This window comes from Pangasianodon hypophthalmus, chromosome 26 (genome assembly GCF_027358585.1).
Source record: "Pangasianodon hypophthalmus isolate fPanHyp1 chromosome 26, fPanHyp1.pri, whole genome shotgun sequence".
Lineage (NCBI taxonomy): Eukaryota > Metazoa > Chordata > Actinopteri > Siluriformes > Pangasiidae > Pangasianodon > Pangasianodon hypophthalmus.
The window spans coordinates 11,436,946-11,456,617 of NC_069735.1; the positions used below are offsets into that span (position 1 = coordinate 11,436,946).

The 19,672-nt window shown below is 38.0% G+C and overlaps 2 protein-coding genes across 4 annotated transcripts in view; one reads left to right on the forward strand and one right to left on the reverse strand.

Moving 5' to 3' along the window:
• Window positions 1-11,486, reverse strand: part of evi5l (ecotropic viral integration site 5 like) — a 41,847-nt gene extending 30,361 nt beyond the window's left edge. For 2 of the 3 annotated variants that reach the window (XM_026932169.3, XM_026932167.3), the window contains exon 1: window positions 11,097-11,486. The gene's annotated coding sequence lies outside the window, so the exon portion shown is untranslated. Of the gene's footprint in view, window positions 1-9,561; window positions 9,663-11,096 lie in introns of all 3 variants that reach the window. The other variant, XM_034300294.2, reaches the window with a different exon arrangement.
• A 1,758-nt stretch (window positions 11,487-13,244) lies between these two features.
• ddx39aa (DEAD (Asp-Glu-Ala-Asp) box polypeptide 39Aa) lies at window positions 13,245-19,567 on the forward strand. The gene is made up of 10 exons (XM_026932109.3): window positions 13,245-13,380; window positions 14,862-15,074; window positions 15,233-15,360; window positions 16,208-16,484; window positions 16,571-16,689; window positions 17,482-17,613; window positions 17,962-18,071; window positions 18,200-18,344; window positions 18,613-18,760; window positions 19,302-19,567. Exons 2-10 carry the CDS (start codon window positions 14,867-14,869, stop codon window positions 19,316-19,318), a joined length of 1,284 nt encoding a protein of 427 aa, XP_026787910.1. The 5' UTR covers window positions 13,245-13,380; window positions 14,862-14,866; the 3' UTR covers window positions 19,319-19,567.
• The last annotated feature ends 105 nt before the right edge of the window (window positions 19,568-19,672 follow it).

The window sequence follows — 19,672 nt, forward strand, 5'->3', positions numbered from 1 at the left end:
CTAGGTCTAATAATGAACGGATTAACAAACATGATGTTATTTACCAAAGAAAGAGGTATAAGCAATGATGCGGTAAAACATGTTTCTGTAAGGATATGTATATTTAACATTTATGGAAGGAGTCTCCAGTGTTAGCGCTTTGTAATTATTAATAAGTTTTCCGCCATGGAAAAGTCTTCAGGATAGAGGACTTTGTGCATTCTGGTTTCTTAGTAACAAAACAAACTGCTTTGTTGTTTTGTGTGTCTTAGAAGTGAATTTAAAGAGAGAGAGAAAAGTGAAGTTGGTGATGAAACATCTGTTTATAGCTGAAATAAAGCAAGTGATGACAGGAATATTTTATAACATTAAATGAATAAACTATAATTGATTAAATAGTATGACGTGCTGTAAATTAATAAATTAAAATTTGTAATCGTTGGCAAATCGGTGTGGAATATGAGGAATTAAACATTCGTGGGAACGTGATTCATATATTTCCTATTCCTTAAGTCATGGTTATTTGCAGTCATATGTATGAATAATCAGCAGGAGAAATTTCATAATCATTACAGGTCCTATACTAAATTACTAAAATAACAAACACAATAACATGGAGTGCAACTAACATAATGCAGCTTTCAAAATCAATACTCTTGATGAATTCATTCTTGTTGCTAACTCCTTTTGGGCAAAGACCCATCTATTACAATATTTCATTGACTTTTTTATATATAAATATAACCTTAGATTATTATGAGTTTCTTTGTACATGTGTGATTCAACATGCACAATTTACTGTGCTGCAGCTGGAAATGATCTTGATTTTTTTTTTTTTCCCACTCAGAATAGAAACATAGACACACTCACACACACATGCATGCTAACACACATAGGCGCACACACACACAGCTGCAGAGTGCTCCATTATTTATGAGGCACTGTATTAGCAAATGTGTCTTGACCAAAGGAAAGTGCAGCTTCAATCATTCAGCCTTACACTTTCCTGTGGAATCTATATTATTATGTGTGTAGCTCAAATTAAACCATTTGCACACACTTCCTGCCCTTTGCAAATGCTAAATTTATGATCTAATCTCAGAACAAAGCATCCATACAGGCACAAGACATCTGTTAAATCACCCTCATCCATTGCTCTCTCAATCACACACATCCACACACAGATACTTAACACATGGGAGGTCGCAATAAGCACAAACATAAGTTTTGGTTTTAAAAAAAAAAAAACCCTAAGACAAAAACTGTTTGAACAGAGAAATCACACAGCTAAGACAAGGCCTGCATTCATCAAGACAGCGCATCCCAGTCAAGAGAGCCATTAACAAGCACATGAATCTAATCTCCCTGGATTGAAAACACAAACACATACGTATAGCCTTGGCCAAGCAGGGAATTACAACAAGTCAACGCAAAGGCGTTGGGTTGAAATTAGCCATGATGTCTACAAAACAAGGTAGGATTACAGAGGGAATGTCACGTTTCACTTCCATTATTAACATGAAAGAACATGGCTGTTCTTACAGTAACAAACCCGTATTTACACTACATTTCCTGGACTAAAATATGTGTACATTGTATTTTTAACAATCTGCTACACTGGTACAGAAAGGTCACTAAATTTATCACAACAGAGTGCTTTTAGATGGTTAAGGTCAATCCACAAGAAAGCTACATGCTTTTGTATGTTATCCAAAGGCACTTATGTCATCCAGTGACTCAGCTCCACACGCTAACTTTTGTGTTTTGTCTCACAAAAGGACGACAGAGTAGAGCTACAAAATTCAAAAGTGCAGTCACTGAACTAAGATCAATTTTCTTTTCTTATTACTGTCTGAACATTTCTGCAAGGCTAACCATAGTTTTAAAAAAAAATCTGAAATAAATAAACTTTATTTTTCATCTTTTATTTCTTTAGTTCTGCATTTAAGCTACAACGCTAATGTAGCTAACAGGTAAAGGAAATCTCTCACACAAAAACTAAATAGTGTACACACCTAAATCTTTATATACTTACTACAAATGATACTGTTAAACTGAATAATCTCTCTTGTTTTATTAAACAATTTAATAGCAGGAAGAGTCCACGTCCTACAAGCCTTCTGGTAAAGTTGACAAGATAACATTACAGCATTTAGATTATGTTTATAGAAGATAGTAAGCCACACTGCATCTTAAAGCACATCAGTGAGCCTGTTTAACATCACTGAAGAACTGAATGTGGTTTGTTTACCACAAGATCTTTCTGGAAAAGATGTTTTTGTGAGATAGACATCCATTACTTATTAGCTACATTAGCCTTGTTGGTACAAAACTAAAGAAACAAGCATCAGTCACCAAACATATGTTTGCTGACAAAATACATCAGGAGCAGATGAAAAATTGAATATAATTATGTTGAAATGTTGATTATGTATATCCAGATTAGAAAAACTTAGTCTTAACATAATAATTATCCAGTAAGACCTACTTTTCTAGTCAACTATCAATGTATTCTAATAAAAAAGCACTAAAGCTACCAGGCTAACTGCTACCACTAACTTAGCAGAGAACTCAGTGCTGGCATGAAAAACATAGTTGTGTACAACTCTTGTGGACATCTGTGTATTTGGCTTAAAAATCCTCTCAGAGATCCTGTCAAGTTAGCACATGCTCGCTAACTGGTTAGTGTAAATACTAAAAATCGCTCTGGCACTGAGGACTCAAGCCAAGTACATAAGTAAAGCTTTGAAACTAAATAACCACTGATTTGATGTTTTAAAAGGTAATGAGTGAATAAATGGATGGAGAGAAAGAGAACAACAAACAGAGAGCTAAGAGAGACACTGAGGCAAGGCTGTCATGTGGGAGAGAGCTTTAGGGGGTCGGGAGATGGTACAGGGTGTGTGTGTGTGTGTGTGTGTACCTCAGTTTCTATTCACAATAATGGCATTGTGTATGTGTTTTGTAAGCTTTTAATGTCGACCAGCAAAAACACATTAACAGAAAAACATAACAACTTAGTGCCCCAAATATCTGTATCTGTAACTGTATTTAGATTTAAGTGATACAAGTTAAATATAAGTCCAAAGTGGGTGTGGTCTAAACATAGTTTTTTGGTTTATTTGTGTATAATGAACCCTACATCCCCGGAACCACAAGCCAGAGGTAGAAATGTCAGCCCTGTGAGCATGGTCTGTGAATTCAGGCTCTCTCAGGTCTACATCACTCGTTCATTATTGGCCTCAAATACAAATCTGCGCACGTCTGTTTTTTTTTTTTTGTTGGTTGTTTGTTTTTTTTTAAAGTTGGATCTATTTCCCAAAATATTAACAACCTAGTAGCCTAATTTAAACCACTGTGATTTCTAGATTTCCATTTTTTAAAAAGAATTAACTAATACATTATCTATTCATTCCAAATAAGGCACCCGTATTCAGTAACATCCGTAATATGTGTGTATGCTGTATGTCATTAAATTGGTTAAGCATTTTGGAGTCATTCTTTGGAAGAAAGCACAAACCCATGGCGTCTATTCAGACATGTTCAATGACATCATCCAGCTCAGCATGTCTGATCTCATTCTTGAATGATTCACCACCACTGGCTCTGATGGCACGGCCTTCTCTGGGCCTGGTGATCACCATATTTATATTTAAGAAATGCAAAACTAGTATTTACATTGCTCTGTGATCCTAAAGCTCATTTCCCGTGTATATAACCTTGCTCATAAATCTCTGTTGCTCATAAACACACACATGCACACACAGGGGCCCAAATTAGAGGTTAATAGCTTGGCTGTCTTGTCTGAATAGCATATGTTCCTCATTGACTACATTACTGCACAATAGCTTCAACAGTCTAAACAAGGGCCAAACAGATCTGAAGGCCTTCATGAGTAAATGGCCTCCATTAAGCACACTATAATGAGCCTACTAAATGACAAAACAGTGTAATGTGTGATGGACTAAGTGCACTTATGAACAGATAATTGAATAATTGTCCATGCGTCAATTCACCTGAAGATAGAAAATATAATGGGCGATCCCATAGCTTTAGCCTATGCTACCCAGAAATCTGTTTAATTCAGAACCTTGTTTTTTGTCTGAGATTTAAAACATAGATGCACTGAAATGAAACTTCCTAGCTGAAATCAAAAAACTGAAAGAAAAAAAAACTGAAAACTGAACTGAAAAAACTGAAAACTGAACTGAAACCAAACCCAAGAAAAACAAATGGTGGATTAAAACAAAAATGAAATTAAATTATTTTGTCTCTGATAATTATTTTCAGAGAAGATAGCATGAAGTGCTAATCAACCACTCCAGCACACTTAAATACCAGACAATGCATTAAAATGTTTAAAACATGTCTTCATTTTTCCTACTTGTAATATCCACCAGAGGACAGGTTGGAGTTGATTAGTTTAAATGAAAATAATAGGTACCACCGTGTTCAGCAAAAACAAAGTATTTAAAGGACAATCTTTACTTGGTCTGAGATATATCTTTCAAAAAAGTTATTCAGAAATGCTATAAAAATAAGTAGAAACTGCATAATGCATTAGTCATCATTAGTGGATTACTGGAAACACGTCAACCAAGTAGCTTCATGTCATCTTGTGCATCATACCAAACTGCCCTGATGAAAAATGTAATTCTGTCTGTTCATGTCATGGTAGCACTGAACTACATTTCCCATCAGCCCCAGCATGTCACATCTCCTAAACACTATCACCTTGTGTCTCAATTCACCCAGATTTAGTACCTCTATACAAGTCTAGTTTGTAAGCACCTCACTGTCAAGCTTTTGTTGTTTTTGTGTTTGTGGGTTGCTGTTTGCACCTTAGTCTTGAGTCTATTCTGTATATTTTGCCTTGTATCTCTAGCTCAGGTTTTTGATTCTTGTTTTGTTGTTTGTTTGCACCGTTCACTAATAAATCTGTACTGGCATCCACCGCTGCCTCTACAAATCCCTGACAGTTCAAGAGCGCCTCCTTCAAAACATTACAGTAAATCATACTGTGTCTGAGTCTGAGTGGTGTCACTAAAGAGCTGGAAGATGTCTGAGATAGATATTTTCCAAGAAAAAAAAAAAAGATATATTCATTCCTTCATTCATCTTCAGTAACTCTATCCTGGTCAGGGTATTGATATCCTCACAGCTCCAAAGCTAACCAAAGCTCCAAAACAAACATGTTTCAGCCGATAAACTACATTCGGGGTAAGGTAGTAATCTTAGTGTTTCAGCTGTGATTTTTCTGTTGTGGTCACCATATTTGGGACAGAATTTCTGACTTATCTGCACAAAACAAACGTAACTAAAGCTCAAAGGTTTTTCACATTTACTCAAATTTCTTCAAAACAGAATATAAGGTCATTGACAAAGTCACTCAAATAGGCTGTGATCCTTACTTACCTCTGAACTGCTCATTCCACTAAACCAAATTTATCAGCCAATCATATGGTAGCAGTGCAATGCACAAAATTATGCAGATGCAGGTCAAAAGCTTCAGTTAATCAGTTCACATCAAACATCAGAATGGGGGAACGACAAAATGTGAAGACAACAGGTTTGAGTATTTCAGAAACTGATGATCTCCTCAGATCTTCACACACAACAGTCATTAGAGTTTATACTGAATGGTGCAAAAACAAAAACATCCAGGGCTGACAGGAAGGCTATGGTAACTCAAATGTCCACTCTTTACAACCATGGTGAGCAGAAAAGCATCTCAGAATGCACAACACTTCTCACATTGAAGCTGATGAGCTACAGCAGCAGAAGACCTTATCAGGTTCCACTTCTGTCACCCCAGAACAGGAATCTGAGGCTACAGCATACACAGGCTCACTGACCTTGAAGACTGGAAAAACATCACCTGGTTAAAAAGCCTAAATGTGCTGTATGTGTGTAGGTGGAGACAGAAACTGAACACAATGGACAAAATTTAAACATAATGGAACCACAATATCAACAAGTAATGAGTAAAGCTCATATGGACAGTTTTCCTGACATGGACAAGACTAAAAGACTAAATTTCCCTAAAGACACTTGAGTTAGTCTAAGACAAGACTTCATCTATTTCTGGAAACTCTCTACTAATATTCGTTTGCGTATGAGGTTTCACAATGGTTATGACATTCCTTATGTCCATGAGAGAGAAATAAGCACACACACACACACACACACACACACACACACACACACACACACACAGGGTCAGGAATACACAGAGATCAAAACGCAGCCTGCATTATGTGCTATGATTTCAGGTATGCTAACTATTGTACACAAAATAAAGTCACGCCTAGAAAGCACCACACAATAGGTCCAGATCCACCAGGGAGTCTCACAGCCTGCCATGAAATTTCACATTCATTCAGTTTAATGACGTAGCTAAGTTACTCCCATACTAACCTGAACTCCAGCTAAGCCTTTCTCCACCCTGCGTCTTAAATAATGACTGTGTCCTCCCTGTTCATAATCACAGAGGGATAAATGAGTCATAGTAGAGCAACATGATATGTCTGGAGGTATGATACAACACCTATTCATTTAGGAAAGACACTGAAATTTACAGTGGGGCTTTACTTTTGTGCATGCTTGTGGGTGGAAATGTGTTGACACAGACTATAGTTATTCCATGTAAGAACTAAAATACATTATTATTACATAAAAAATTTTAATATTTAATAAGATTAAAATAAATCAAGCCCTTTGAAATGCCATTCTGTATAACAGGTTTTTTTTTGTTTTTCAGTAAATTTGAATTTACTAGTCACTGTAACAACTGTTTTTGTAATTCTGCTCTTGAAATGATGTGAATTTTATTTAACATACTATTAATTTTTTTACATTACCAATGCTGTCAATATAGGCTAAATACTATATGTTGTTTATAAGTATTTAGGATGGAGTGAAAGTTTTATTTTTTACTTATGTTGTGTGTTACTGTAGGTATAATATCTGCAAACTGTTTAGTTTGTCAGTGTAACAAAAACTGGATAAAAAAATAAACTCCTGGATTACACCAACAATGACAACAAACTATCCAAAAGGAGCATGAAAACACCAAGTCAAGACATCTGGACTAGGAGCACAGCTGTGATACGTTAAATCCAATGTGACTCAGCTCAGTAAAATACCAAAAATAGCAGTGGCCAGACTTTGGATGGAAAGTGGAAAACATAAGTAAGTACTTTGCAGAGGACGACAAGAAAAACAGTGCAGTAATGGCAGCTGTGCACAGAGCTGGAGAAGAAAAGTGGTGTACTTTGGTGGAGCATGGGATAGGCTACAAGGTCGGGTCATCCATTACTTTCAATGACTCACTGTGCAGAAGCAAGCCAGAGGCGACAACCAAGGCAGAGCATGATGTGGATCTCACACACACACACAGATAAAGAAAGAGAGAAAGATATAGCATATACTCTCGCTACAGAGAATGATACAGCTATAGCAGAAGGAGAAGTGAATGAGACAATGACAAAGGAGGAAAGATGGGACAGGATGCAAATGATCCTCCTCTCATTCTGAATGCTTCAGCAGTGTAGCAGTGACAGGAGCACCAGCTCGAGTGTCACACATGAGGCCTTGTTCAGTCTGACCCACTAACACACACCAGCCATATGAGCAGAGTGTAGCTTACTACCCTCATTTTAAAGGAAGGATTTACTCAATAGTCTGAATTTTATATATCCCTGTGTCCTGATAATCATACTGAAAGAAAAGCTGGTCAGCATGCCACTTCAGTGGAGGGTTAATTCACTCTCACTGCAAGACAAAACACATCAGCACGTTGAAACTCTGGAATCCCCGTAAACATCAGTTTAAATTCATCATTTAAAGGAATACTCCAGTGTTTTTCATTCTAATCTCTGTCCTTCTGTGCTCTATGTGTTATTAACAAAATGCTGAATCATTAAAAATGAGGCAGAGTATAACATATACTGTTATTAAAGGAATACTCCAGCATTTTTTAAGGACTTAAACTCTATCCAATGCATCTGCAGTTTCCACTGACGCTAATTTTGACATATATCCCTGTACTGAGAAAAGAACAGAAAACCTAATTAATTTTGTCAATAAACATTTTTGCAAAATGCTACTTTTTTAATAAAACGACTTCACAAACTTTTCAGTCGAAGGTATTTGTAAATTAAATACAAGTAAATCTCTTTATCTGTATAATTCATACTTCCTGAGACAGGACTACTTTTTCAGAGGGGAGAAGTTGTAGTTTTTACTTACCAACAAAGTCAGTTTCAGTTGCACACCACTAGTGGAGTGTCACATAAAACTACAAAAGAACAACTTTAATAAGACATTTTCTCATGCCTGTCCCATGCTGTGGCCTAACAGTTAAATAGTTTTGAATTGACATTAAATATTCGCACTTTTGGTGACATAATCCAATAACTGCCCTTCTAAATGATTTTTGAGTAAACATGTTTTTCCGTTATTTAGTTACAGAAAAATATGTCAAAATTATTGTCAGTGGTAACTGAATTTACATTACAGATGCAGTGGATAGAAATCAGGTTGAAAATGATGGAGTATTACTTTAATGACAGTATAAGGTACACCGAACCTCATTTTTATTGACTGCAAAGCTCACAAAGCCACAACTGTTCAATTCCTCACAGCAAATAGATAAACACATTAATTTCTCTAACCATAATGGCTGTGCACTGTTAGTAATGAGCCTGTATGATACCAAAGATAAACCAAATATATTTCTGTACAGCTTGTATGGAGGTGAAAACCTTTTTCCATCATTCTATTTGTGGAGTGATGGTGATATGGTCAACAAAAACATCTTGCTTCTTGCTTTCCAATGCTTAATCCTTTTGAATATATAAACTAATGAGAAGGAAATGAGGGAGGGAAAGAGTCTAAAAAAAGTCTAAAAAAAAAAAAAAAAAAACGCATGTGAAATTCAAAAACAGCCGTCTGTCACCAAGAAGCTTTGCATTGCAAACCCTTATCCAGGTAAGACAGAGGCTGTTGTTGTGAAACACCATTTTCCTCATCTGCACAGATTATCTGTTGCTTACAGAAAAGAATGATCAAAATCTGTCTCGAAAACACTGATTGAATTCCGTTTATCATATATTGGCAGTACTGTTATCTAATCACGGTTCTTTCATTCAGCACCGTTAGTCAAACAAGACGAGCCTGCTCAAAAGCAAGACAAGTGATTAGAATGCCTATCCCCTCTTAATTACGGGGATAGGATCATTAATCTGTTTAGCTGTTAGCCAAGATGGGACTGTAGGCCAATGGGGAGAGAAGCTCTTTCAGGTTATGGCATAGTTTCTATTTTGGCTGATTAGCAAGAAATCAGTTTCTCCCTCCCAGAAAAAAAGCTACGGGGTGACCATAAAGCCATGGAAGGACGTCATCTAGAGCACAACATTGACCGGAAATGACAACCACTGGGACTAGCATCAACAGAGACCACTGCAAGTGTCCTATTAGGAAAAAGCTCATTATCACATGGATCATTCCATTTTGACCTTTAGGTCTGAAAAGAAAACATTAAGAATGTGTGTGAACTCAGTGTGTATATTATAGACTTACCCTAGTCTGTAGTTTATTGGGGTTTAATTCATGATTAAATCAATTCTTTTAAACGGGGCTTCTGAGTCAGTCAAGCAAAGCTGTCTTAAGCAGAATCATTTCTGGCAAAAGAAATATTCACATTCAAACCTGGTCTTATTTCATTTATTATTATCTCACAAACTGAAGATGTTTTAAACTATAAAATAGTGCTGTTTTATAGACAACGAGTCAATATGAAACCCTAAGAATGCACTTAATCCCACTTGCTCCATTTTCAAAACAATACCAAACTCAGAGCTCTGTGTATCAGCTAGATAACTGATACTGATCTAATTCTGACATCCTCACAGTAACTGTCGACTCTGCAAGCTTGCTGAGGCGCAATGACAGTGTTCTTTAAGAGAATTTTTTTTGTCTTATGTTCACATGTAAGATTCCTCACAGACATTCACATCAAATACCTCAGTGGATCTGATCTGAAAAAAAAAAAAAAAAAAAAAAAACATCCCTATGAAAACAATGAATGTGAATTCATCTATAGGTCACAACTGTATGATACGCAATATTTTTGATGACACTTAGAGTGATGAATCAAAATCAAAATTCACATAATTTGCTACATCAGATATGACATTTGACAGAACTGCATCAGTAATGTGAGTTGTAATGCTGAACTACAGACAGTGAAAAAATAAAACACTTAATGTGAGTTACACTGTGGGTCTAAATTGTGGCTTGGGCAATGTAGAGTGGGGAATCAAATGAATCAAACTCGCACAGCTCGGCTCATTTAAACGAACAGATTTACAGAATCGATTCAATCAGGTGAGTCGTAATGCTGATCTCTACTACGATGTAGACAATGTGTTAGTATGAAATACTGAATATGAGCTATCATGTATGATTTACTTTGTAACTTAGACAATAATTTGGATGCTATAGGTACACAGAGTGGGGAATGAATCAATGAATCAATGCTCGTACTGAACGGAATCGATTCAGCAAAGTGAATCGTAATGCTGATCACTACTGTGCCAGCTAAAGCACTGATTTACCCGAGGACCAACAGGCAGAGTGATTCTCAGCAGTCAATGTCCAATTCATGTTCATGCTGGTTTTTTTTTTTTTTTTTGTAGGCAAAATAATAATCCAGCAGTGTTATGGTTGTGTAATGTAATGAAATTAAGGCCGGTATGGGGACCGGCCTCGGTTGCGCGTGCGAGGGATTTTCCTATACACTATATGACGTTAAATCATCGCCACCAAGAGCTAGTCAATAGAGATTTGTAAGTAAACAGCGATTTATGGTGCTGATCAGCCTTTTCCTTCGTTATCCAGATGGATCAGGAGATGTTGGAGATGGAGCAGACAGACCTTCTCCAAGATGATGTGAATGTGATGCGCAGGAATCTCGCTTTGTCCAAGGCCACATCTCTCTCTAACTACCTATCTCTACGGATCACTGAGGATTTTTAAGCAGATTTGCGTGCAAACCAGTTATAAACACGTGATGATAGCGTTAGAAATGAAAGAAATGAATGAGCGATGCCCACCTGAATTCAAGTGCCATTACTGGAGCGGCTCAGGCGGGCGCGTGCCATTGCGATGACGACGGAAACCGAAAAGGCCTGTGTGGTGTGACACAGGATGGGGTTTTAAGGCAGGAAACGGCGTGTAAAATCCATGCTCCTGGTTTATGATTAAATCGAGGACAACGCGAGCTGTCAGGCAGCGAGCCTTCCTCCAGGATAGCGCTCTTCAGGGAGACGCCTACGGGAGAACGGCGCCGCCCAAATCCCGCCCCTTTAAACCCTCTTTCACTGGACAAAAATGATACTTCAGAACTCATAAACCGCCTATAGCACATAATTAATCATCACAACATATTTTGTTTTGTATAAGATTCATTATTCGCACATTTACAGTCCTTGGTTCGTGCGAGAAACTTAGATAAATCAATGTGCACGCGCGTCACGACGTAAATAACACTCAATTTGATTGACATGGGTCTAAACCAATAGGAGAGCGCGAATGAGACGTTAGCGCAAATTGATGGTTCATCCTCCATTTCCTGATTTCAGTTGTTTTAAGTAGTTTTAAGAGGGCAAGTGTCACCACAGAGCGGTGGTGGTTCCACTTCGTCTATTTTAGCTTTTTTTTTTTTTAAATTTGCTGAAGTGTATTAATGTACACTCAGTGGCCACTTTATTAGGTACACCAGCATTGTGCCTACACTCATTGGCTATTAGGTAGATCAGGCAGAGCTACAGTACAGGACAGTTATTTACTGCAACTCAGTCTGTGAATTCTTCTCTACTCCATCAGTTAGTGGAAAAGGACCACCGTGGCACTAACACTGAAGATATTATCTGGATAATGAAACACTCTCAGTGGTCGTCCCTTTTCACTAATGAAGAGAGAGTGATAGAATGTGCATAGCAACAGATGGGCTACATTCAATAACTTTACATAAACGTGACCCACAGGTTAGGTTTACCTGATAAAATAGATAGTGAATGTACTCCATAATGGTAGACATAATACTGTGCAAAATGCTCTTTTATACATATACACACACAGGCACATTATATATATATATATATATATATATATATATATATATATATATATATATATATATATATATACTCACACATCACACACCCATATGTGCTATCTCATTCATCATTTAGTCCCCTTTGCAGTTATAATAACCTCTATTCAGCTCACCTGTGTGTGACAGATGATAACACTTTCACATTACACTACTACAAGAAAGCTATCATTTAGAAAGCTGTCATTATATTCTACATGGTTCTTCATATTCATTATTCACTGCCAGTTTTTCACAAGTGTACTTATGTAAATACTGATGTAAATCTGGTCAAATCTACAACTGTGTTCCATATCAGCACTACTACATTTAATTTAACTTATTGTATTTTATATTTTATATTTCGTATGTGTACGTGTTGTATCTTGCTACTGACCATGCTGCTGTAACACAAGAATTTCCCTCATGGGATCAATAAAGTCTATCTATCTATCTATCTATCTATCTATAGATCTATTCTTCCGGGAAGGCTTTCCACGAGATGTTGGAGCGTGGCTGTGGGGATTTTTCCATTCGAGAGCATTAGTGAAGTCAGGCACTGTCAGTGTTCCAGCTCAGCCCAAAGGTGTTCAGTGGGGTTGAGGTCAGGGCTCTGTGCAGGACACTCGAGTTCTTCTTGGCAAATCATGTCTTCATGGACCTCGCTTTGTGCACAGGGGTATTGTCATGCTGGAACAGGTTTGGGTCTCTTAGTTCCAGTGAAGGGAGACTGTAATGCTACAGCATACAAAGACATCTTATATAATTGTATGGTTCAAACTTTGTGGCAACAGTTTGGGGAAGAATCACATGTGTCAGGTGTCCGCATACTTTTGGCCATATATACTGTATGCATTCTTAATTAACAGGTAGAAAGATTTAAATGTCTAAAAGGAAGTGTGGTGTCAGAAGTGTGGGGCGACCCATTATTATTATTATTATTATTATTATTATTATTATTATTATTATTAATAACTGATCAGTTTATCTCTACCGACCTCGTGTGGACAGAAATTTGCCGGCCAAAGTGGGAGGATTCAACCCTGTCCCGCCTCTTTTACGACTGGCATTTGAACTGACCAATCATAGACAGTCTTGGCTTTGTCGCGATGATTGACTTCGATTCTGCCCAATAGAATTAGAGGACATTGTTGCCTTGAACTTCCGGGAAATGGTATAAGGTTTGAGGCCTACCCACGAGAGTCGCCAGAGAGAAAGCCGCTCTATTCTGCCAACAGCGCACGGTAAATTCGTCTTTTAGACCTTGTTTATCAATGATTAGAGAGTTATTTTGAGTGGGATAATTATGCAGAGTCGCGAGTGCACGTTTATATGTTTATGTGTGGCGTTTTCAGCGCGTGCGGTTCGCTCAGTGATGAATGTAGTGCTGGAAGAAACCCCGCATTTCTGTAGTTAGCGCGTTAGCTAGCTTTGTGCTTAGCAACAGTGTGGTTGTCGGGTTTCTGTTTTTGTTGCTTATTTGAGTAAAATGATTAAGCAAGACGTGAAGCTGTTATTTCTCCATACTGGAATTGTTTACCAGTTAATTTGTTGCTTTAAAAAGATAACGTTTAAACGGTGCTAACCCGCTAAACTTTGAATGGCGAGCCTGGTCTTCCCATTCATTACTGAATCCCAAATGGCTACATGTTGAGCATATGGCGCACTACATAGGGTGCAGAGGCCATTATTTCATACCCTATGGAGTGTACGTATATAGGGAGTAGATAGTCATTTGGGTTTCGAGCATTGCCTAAGAGAGCTGTTTAACCCGCCAAGCTGTGTTTGGGAGTGACTTTGTTTAAAATGCCACTCTAACGCCGGTTGCTTCTTTATTTAGTGAAGGTAATAATAATAAATATGACTATTAAATACATAAATAATAATAAAGGGCTACTAGTTAGCGAGCTAGCTGAATCCAGGCATAATCAATCCATAGCCTGGTTGTATAGAAGAATTTTCTTAATCAGAGTCTGATTTAAGTATGATTATCATATAACCCAAGTCTAATCAAGAGTTAAATTACTTAGAAAGAAGAGATTTAGTACATTCAGTACATCTACTCATGAAGAGAGAGACTTTATGCATTTGATTTTGCAAGAATATTTGTGTGTGAGAATACTTCTGTATGTGAATCAAGAAGCCTAAAACAAACTGGTGTGACTTTGCAGGTGGACCATGCTTGTGGGGTAAACAATAGACACACAGTTCTCATTCATAAATTGTATCTTCAGTCCAGGCTTGCTTTGTCATATCTCATGGAAAGGTGGTGTATGTTAACTAAAAAAAACAAAAAACTGACTGACCTCATGCCATGGTTAAAACTAAGATAGAGGGACAATAAAATAATTAAAAGAAAAAGGGAAAAAAACAGAGAAAACTCTGTCTAATGAGATCATTGTTTTTAGAATTGTATGTAAGCATCAGCCACGACTACGTAAATCAGATGGTCTAGACGTTTCGGCTTTGTTGGTTGATTCAGTAAAGTCTAATTTTTGGCATCCAAATCCCTTTGACTTTGGAAAGTTATTTCTTCTTTATTCTGGGTTAACAAAGTTTTCCACGACAGTTGAACAAGTTAATACGAGAAGACAAATGAATTATAAATACATCTCATATGGTGCTTGTGTATTGATGGTATTTTTTTCTTAGCTTGTTTTTTCATGCCTTATGTTGTGTATTGAACTAAAACCCAACGACTAACATTTATGTCTGTGTCCCAAAGCAACCATGGCCGAGAATGATGTTGAGAATGAGCTGCTGGACTATGAGGAGGATGAGGAGCCACAGGGAGCCCCCGAGAGCGCAGTTGCACCAGGCAAGAAGGAGGTGAAGGGTTCCTACGTCTCCATCCACAGCTCCGGCTTCCGAGACTTCTTGCTCAAACCCGAACTGCTCCGTGCTATCGTCGACTGTGGCTTTGAGCATCCATCCGAAGGTCAGGAGGTTTTTCTTTTCTTTTTTTTTTTTTTAAACTTATTTTTTAAACTTCTTTTTTTTTCATCCAGACGTCCTGATATTGATTGCCACTTGATTACTGTATGCATGTGACACAGACAAGGTTCAGATTTGAAATGCATTCTTTGCTTTCTGCAGTTCAACATGAATGTATTCCACAAGCCATTCTGGGCATGGACATCCTCTGCCAGGCCAAGTCCGGTATGGGGAAGACGGCGGTGTTTGTGCTCGCCACACTACAGCAGATTGAGCCTGTGGATGGACAGGTGAGTGTAGCGTTCTCAGAATATATATTTGCGATCAGCTCCAGTTCTTTTGTAAGTTTGTTACTTTTACAAAAAGCAACTGGGTAATGTGATATAATATTTGGAGTAGCTTTGACAGGAAAAATGCTCTGAAACTTCTAACCATCCAACCAACTAGAATTAGTTTGGCCCTGTACCTTGCATGCAGAGTGAAGTCTACAGCATAACATAAACATGGAGAATGCGTAGATTGTGAGAGATTAAGTTATGCAAATCTAGACGCAGTGGTAATTTACACACAGCCAATGCAGCCAGTAGTGCGCTCACACATTTGGTTTCAGTTTGTTAAAAAGCCTCAGACACAACCACAATACAGTAAAATCAACTAAGTCAAGAAATGCATCTTACCCATGCAGAGACAAACAGGAACCCAACAACTGCTCCAGATCAGTTATTTGTCTACATACTCGCACAGTACATTAAAATAGTTACTTATATGCATTTTGCAGACTTCTGAGATCAGTTTGATGAAGTCCAAAATGTGTAATAAGTAATACGATAAATCCTTCATCCACAGTATGGACACACTGAGCATCTTCAGTCGCTCTTAGCACTCTCAGCCGCTCATCAGATAGCACTGTTTAATTTTATTTAGTTCCTGTTAATTTTTATGTTAAAGTGTAAAATTTTGTAAATTCTTTGGGATTTAGGGGATAATAATATTTAATGTTGCATGGAAAAAGCCAAGTAATTATAAACAAGGGTCTATGAAAGAATTTCTATGCAGTTCCTTTGCTTATTCTCGATTCAGTAAATATCTATATATGCTTCAGTTGTCTCACTCCATCCATCTTTTCTTTGCTGTCAGGTCTCTGTGCTGGTCATGTGCCACACTCGTGAGCTGGCCTTCCAGATCAGCAAAGAGTACGAGCGCTTCTCCAAGTACATGTCCAGTGTGAAGTGCTCAGTGTTCTTCGGAGGCCTGCCAATCAAAAAGGATGAAGAGGTGCTGAAGAAGAGCTGCCCTCACATCGTGGTGGGCACACCAGGCCGAATCCTCGCCCTCGTCCGCAACAAGACCCTCAGCCTCAAAAACATCAAGCACTTCGTCCTGGATGAGTGTGACAAGATGCTCGAGCAGCTTGGTGAGTCAGCAGAAGAACGTTTTGATTGTAGTGGGATGTGTTCTTAAATGCGAATAATTTCTAAAATCCAGCTCTGTGTGTCTCAGATATGCGACGGGACGTGCAGGATATCTTCAGACTGACCCCCCATGAGAAGCAGTGCATGATGTTCAGTGCTACGCTCAGCAAAGAGATCCGGCCTGTCTGTCGCAAGTTCATGCAAGACGTGAGTCACCAGACATTGCTCTGTTTTCATACATTTAAGAATATTTCGAAGTAGTTATGGATCATATGTCAGTTATGATGATAAGGTTAATCAAAGGTTAAGGTTGATAAAGTAGCTGCTATTGTTAGGGTTTTGTCAGTGTTAGTACTCTCTTTGATACTGGCTAACAGTTTATCGTAGGGGTTGTTCAGTGTATCACAATGAGTTATTATTGCAATATCAGCCTTTTGCACACAGAACCCTGCAATATTCAAATAAGGACTCAGTTTTTTTTTTTCCTGTTGGTTTGTTATAAATAACCGTGACGTTGTGTTTTTTTTTTTTCTCATCTGCTAGGATTTATTATTTTCTTGTTAGCAATATTTACACCTCTGTGTAATCGCATAATTGCTATGTGCTATTTTTGGTCATATTGTGTATGCAGCATTGGTTCAGTGCTTTATTATTACTTTATTTCAGGGATTTGTTATTTCAGGATTTTAAAGTCTAGTTTGAGGTTTGTCAGAATAGCTAGTCACTGATCTGTCTGAAGGAAGGCTCTGTATGTCCCTGCAGTACTAGGCTGGTATGGGTACATCCACTCGAACAGAGATTTCTTGCAGTTTCTTGCTGTTAAAGTCAAAAAATGATATTTAGTAGCATCATTTTTCTTTCTGTAGCCTGCAGTGCAGGGTCAGTATTGAGGAATGAATTCTGAACATGTATACACCTCTTTTGGAGTTATTTGTTTGTTTAAAGTCATGCAACTCTGTGCGTGTGTGTGTGTGTGTGTGTGTGTGTGTGTGTGTGTAGCCTATGGAGGTGTTTGTGGACGACGAGACGAAGCTGACTCTGCACGGCCTGCAGCAGTATTACTGCAAGTTGAAGGACAGCGAAAAGAATCGCAAACTCTTTGACCTGCTCGATGTCCTCGAGTTCAACCAGGTGTGTTTTCCTTTCTCATTTATGGTGATCATAATTCGTTTCTATAGTTTGTATACTTTATGTTGTATACTTTCTTTTTTAGCATATGTGGGAAGCCATTCATATTCTATAATTTTAAAAAAAATGGCAATTAGAAAATAATTGAAAATAAATAATAGTAAAAAATGTAGTTCTAAACAATACAGAACTTTCCTGAACTGAAATGTTTCTCTTTTGCATGTATGTCAACCAGAAAGACTTCTAGTGTTATAGGCATCAATTTCTGTCAAAACCAAACCTGAAACCGGCAAAAAATATCTGGAATCTGTACGAAAAGGTCAGTTTGAAATTCTGAGTGTTTGTGTGCAGGTGGTGATCTTTGTGAAGTCAGTAGCACGCTGCGTCGCTCTCTCTCAGCTGCTGGTGGAGCAGAACTTTCCTGCTATCGCCATTCACAGAGGCATGGTTCAGGAGGAGAGGTAAGTCTTCTTGTTATTTTTGAACTTTATGGAATTGTGGTTGTAAACAGAAAGAAAAACCGTACACTGTATCCACTGTTTTGGTTTGTTTTAAAGTTGAGCTCGAATAATTGTTGCTTTTACCACAGATTGTCAAGGTATCAGCAATTCAAGGATTTCCAGAGGAGGATCCTGGTGGCGACTAACCTGTTTGGCAGGGGGATGGATATTGAGCGTGTCAACATCGTCTTCAACTATGACATGCCTGAAGACTCGGACACTTACCTGCACAGGGTGAATATCTGCAAAGCTTTATGAATGCTGTAGTAGGATTACTGCCACTGCCAATTCAGAAAAGGCTTTCAGATGTTGGAAGCTTTTCACCATGGACACTAATCTACCTTCCATGTGAATCATTACATCCTGGTTTTCCAGATTCTAAGGATAGGATATTAGGATATTTTTTAGGATATTAAATCCTAAGGAAACCCTAGGAAATGATTGTCTGTTCCAGTAGATGTACTACATTATGCAGCAAGGTTGCTCTTTCTGTTCCTGCCAGGTGGCTCGTGCCGGTCGATTTGGGACCAAAGGTTTGGCCGTCACGTTTGTGTCCGATGAGACGGACGCCAAGATCCTCAATGATGTCCAGGACCGATTTGAAGTGAACGTGGCTGAACTACCAGAGGAAATCGACATCTCTTCGTACAGTAAGAACCTAATAATGTCCGCTTCAACAAAATTTGAACAACAGAAAATGCTGATAGCTAATAGCCAATTAGCATGATCTGGTCATTCTGTGGGTGCTTTATTTCCCCCGGGCTGATTTTAGTTCTTGGTTGTAGTTCCAGGAGCCACTTTAGATTCTGCTCCAGTAGACACTTGTCTGCAGACCATGAACTTTTAGGGTGGAGCTTACTGAACTGAATCAAACTGAACTATATGCTATCAAATTTAAGCTTTATGAAACAACGAGGCCACTTAACTGGTGCATTGTTTTTTTTTTTTGTTGTTTTTTTTTAATTAGCTTTTAGAGATAAAGAGACTTGGCATGATTGGCAAAACAAAATGCTTCCATGACCAGTTATTTTTACACAAATGGTGACACATGCTGCCAGAGTGCTTTGGATATGCTTCTAGTCCATGCAGGATTCCACTAACTGGAAGTGTGTTATTGCCAGTGTTAGGACGAGTGTGCCGTTTGCTTTGTGATAACTTTATTTCTGCTTCCTTCCTGTCTGTCTTTTGCAGTTGAGCAGTCCAGATGAATTGTTCCTGTAATCCCATAATGATTGTGGTGCAGCTGGCATCTTTGGATGATGGAAGAGAAGATGCCTCCGTATTTTATTTTGATATCTGTTGACAGACCCCCTTTTCACCTTCCCATGAATTCTGTTATAATGTGTATCTTAAAATGTGTTTATTTTATTGCAGTCTTGGGGGGTACTTTTATAATTTCACTTGTTAATTGTTGATGTTCATTGGTTTGAGAATTAAAATTTTTTTTTTTTTTTTAATACAGTGGCTTTTTGTCTGCGTTTGTTCATCTTGCATCTCAGGTGCAAGTTGCTTTTTGCTCTTTCTGCGCTGGTAACCCCTGATTCAGTCTGTCGTAGAGTTGT

Coding starts and splice junctions, on each gene's coding strand:
- ddx39aa (XM_026932109.3), top strand. CDS start 14,867: ATGGCCGAGAATGATGTTGAGAATGAGCTGCTGGACTATGAGGAGGAT. Junction 16,485..16,570: donor CAAGATGCTCGAGCAGCTTG/GTGAGTCAGCAG, acceptor TGTGTGTCTCAG/ATATGCGACGGGACGTGCAG. Junction 18,345..18,612: donor CGGACACTTACCTGCACAGG/GTGAATATCTGC, acceptor TGTTCCTGCCAG/GTGGCTCGTGCCGGTCGATT.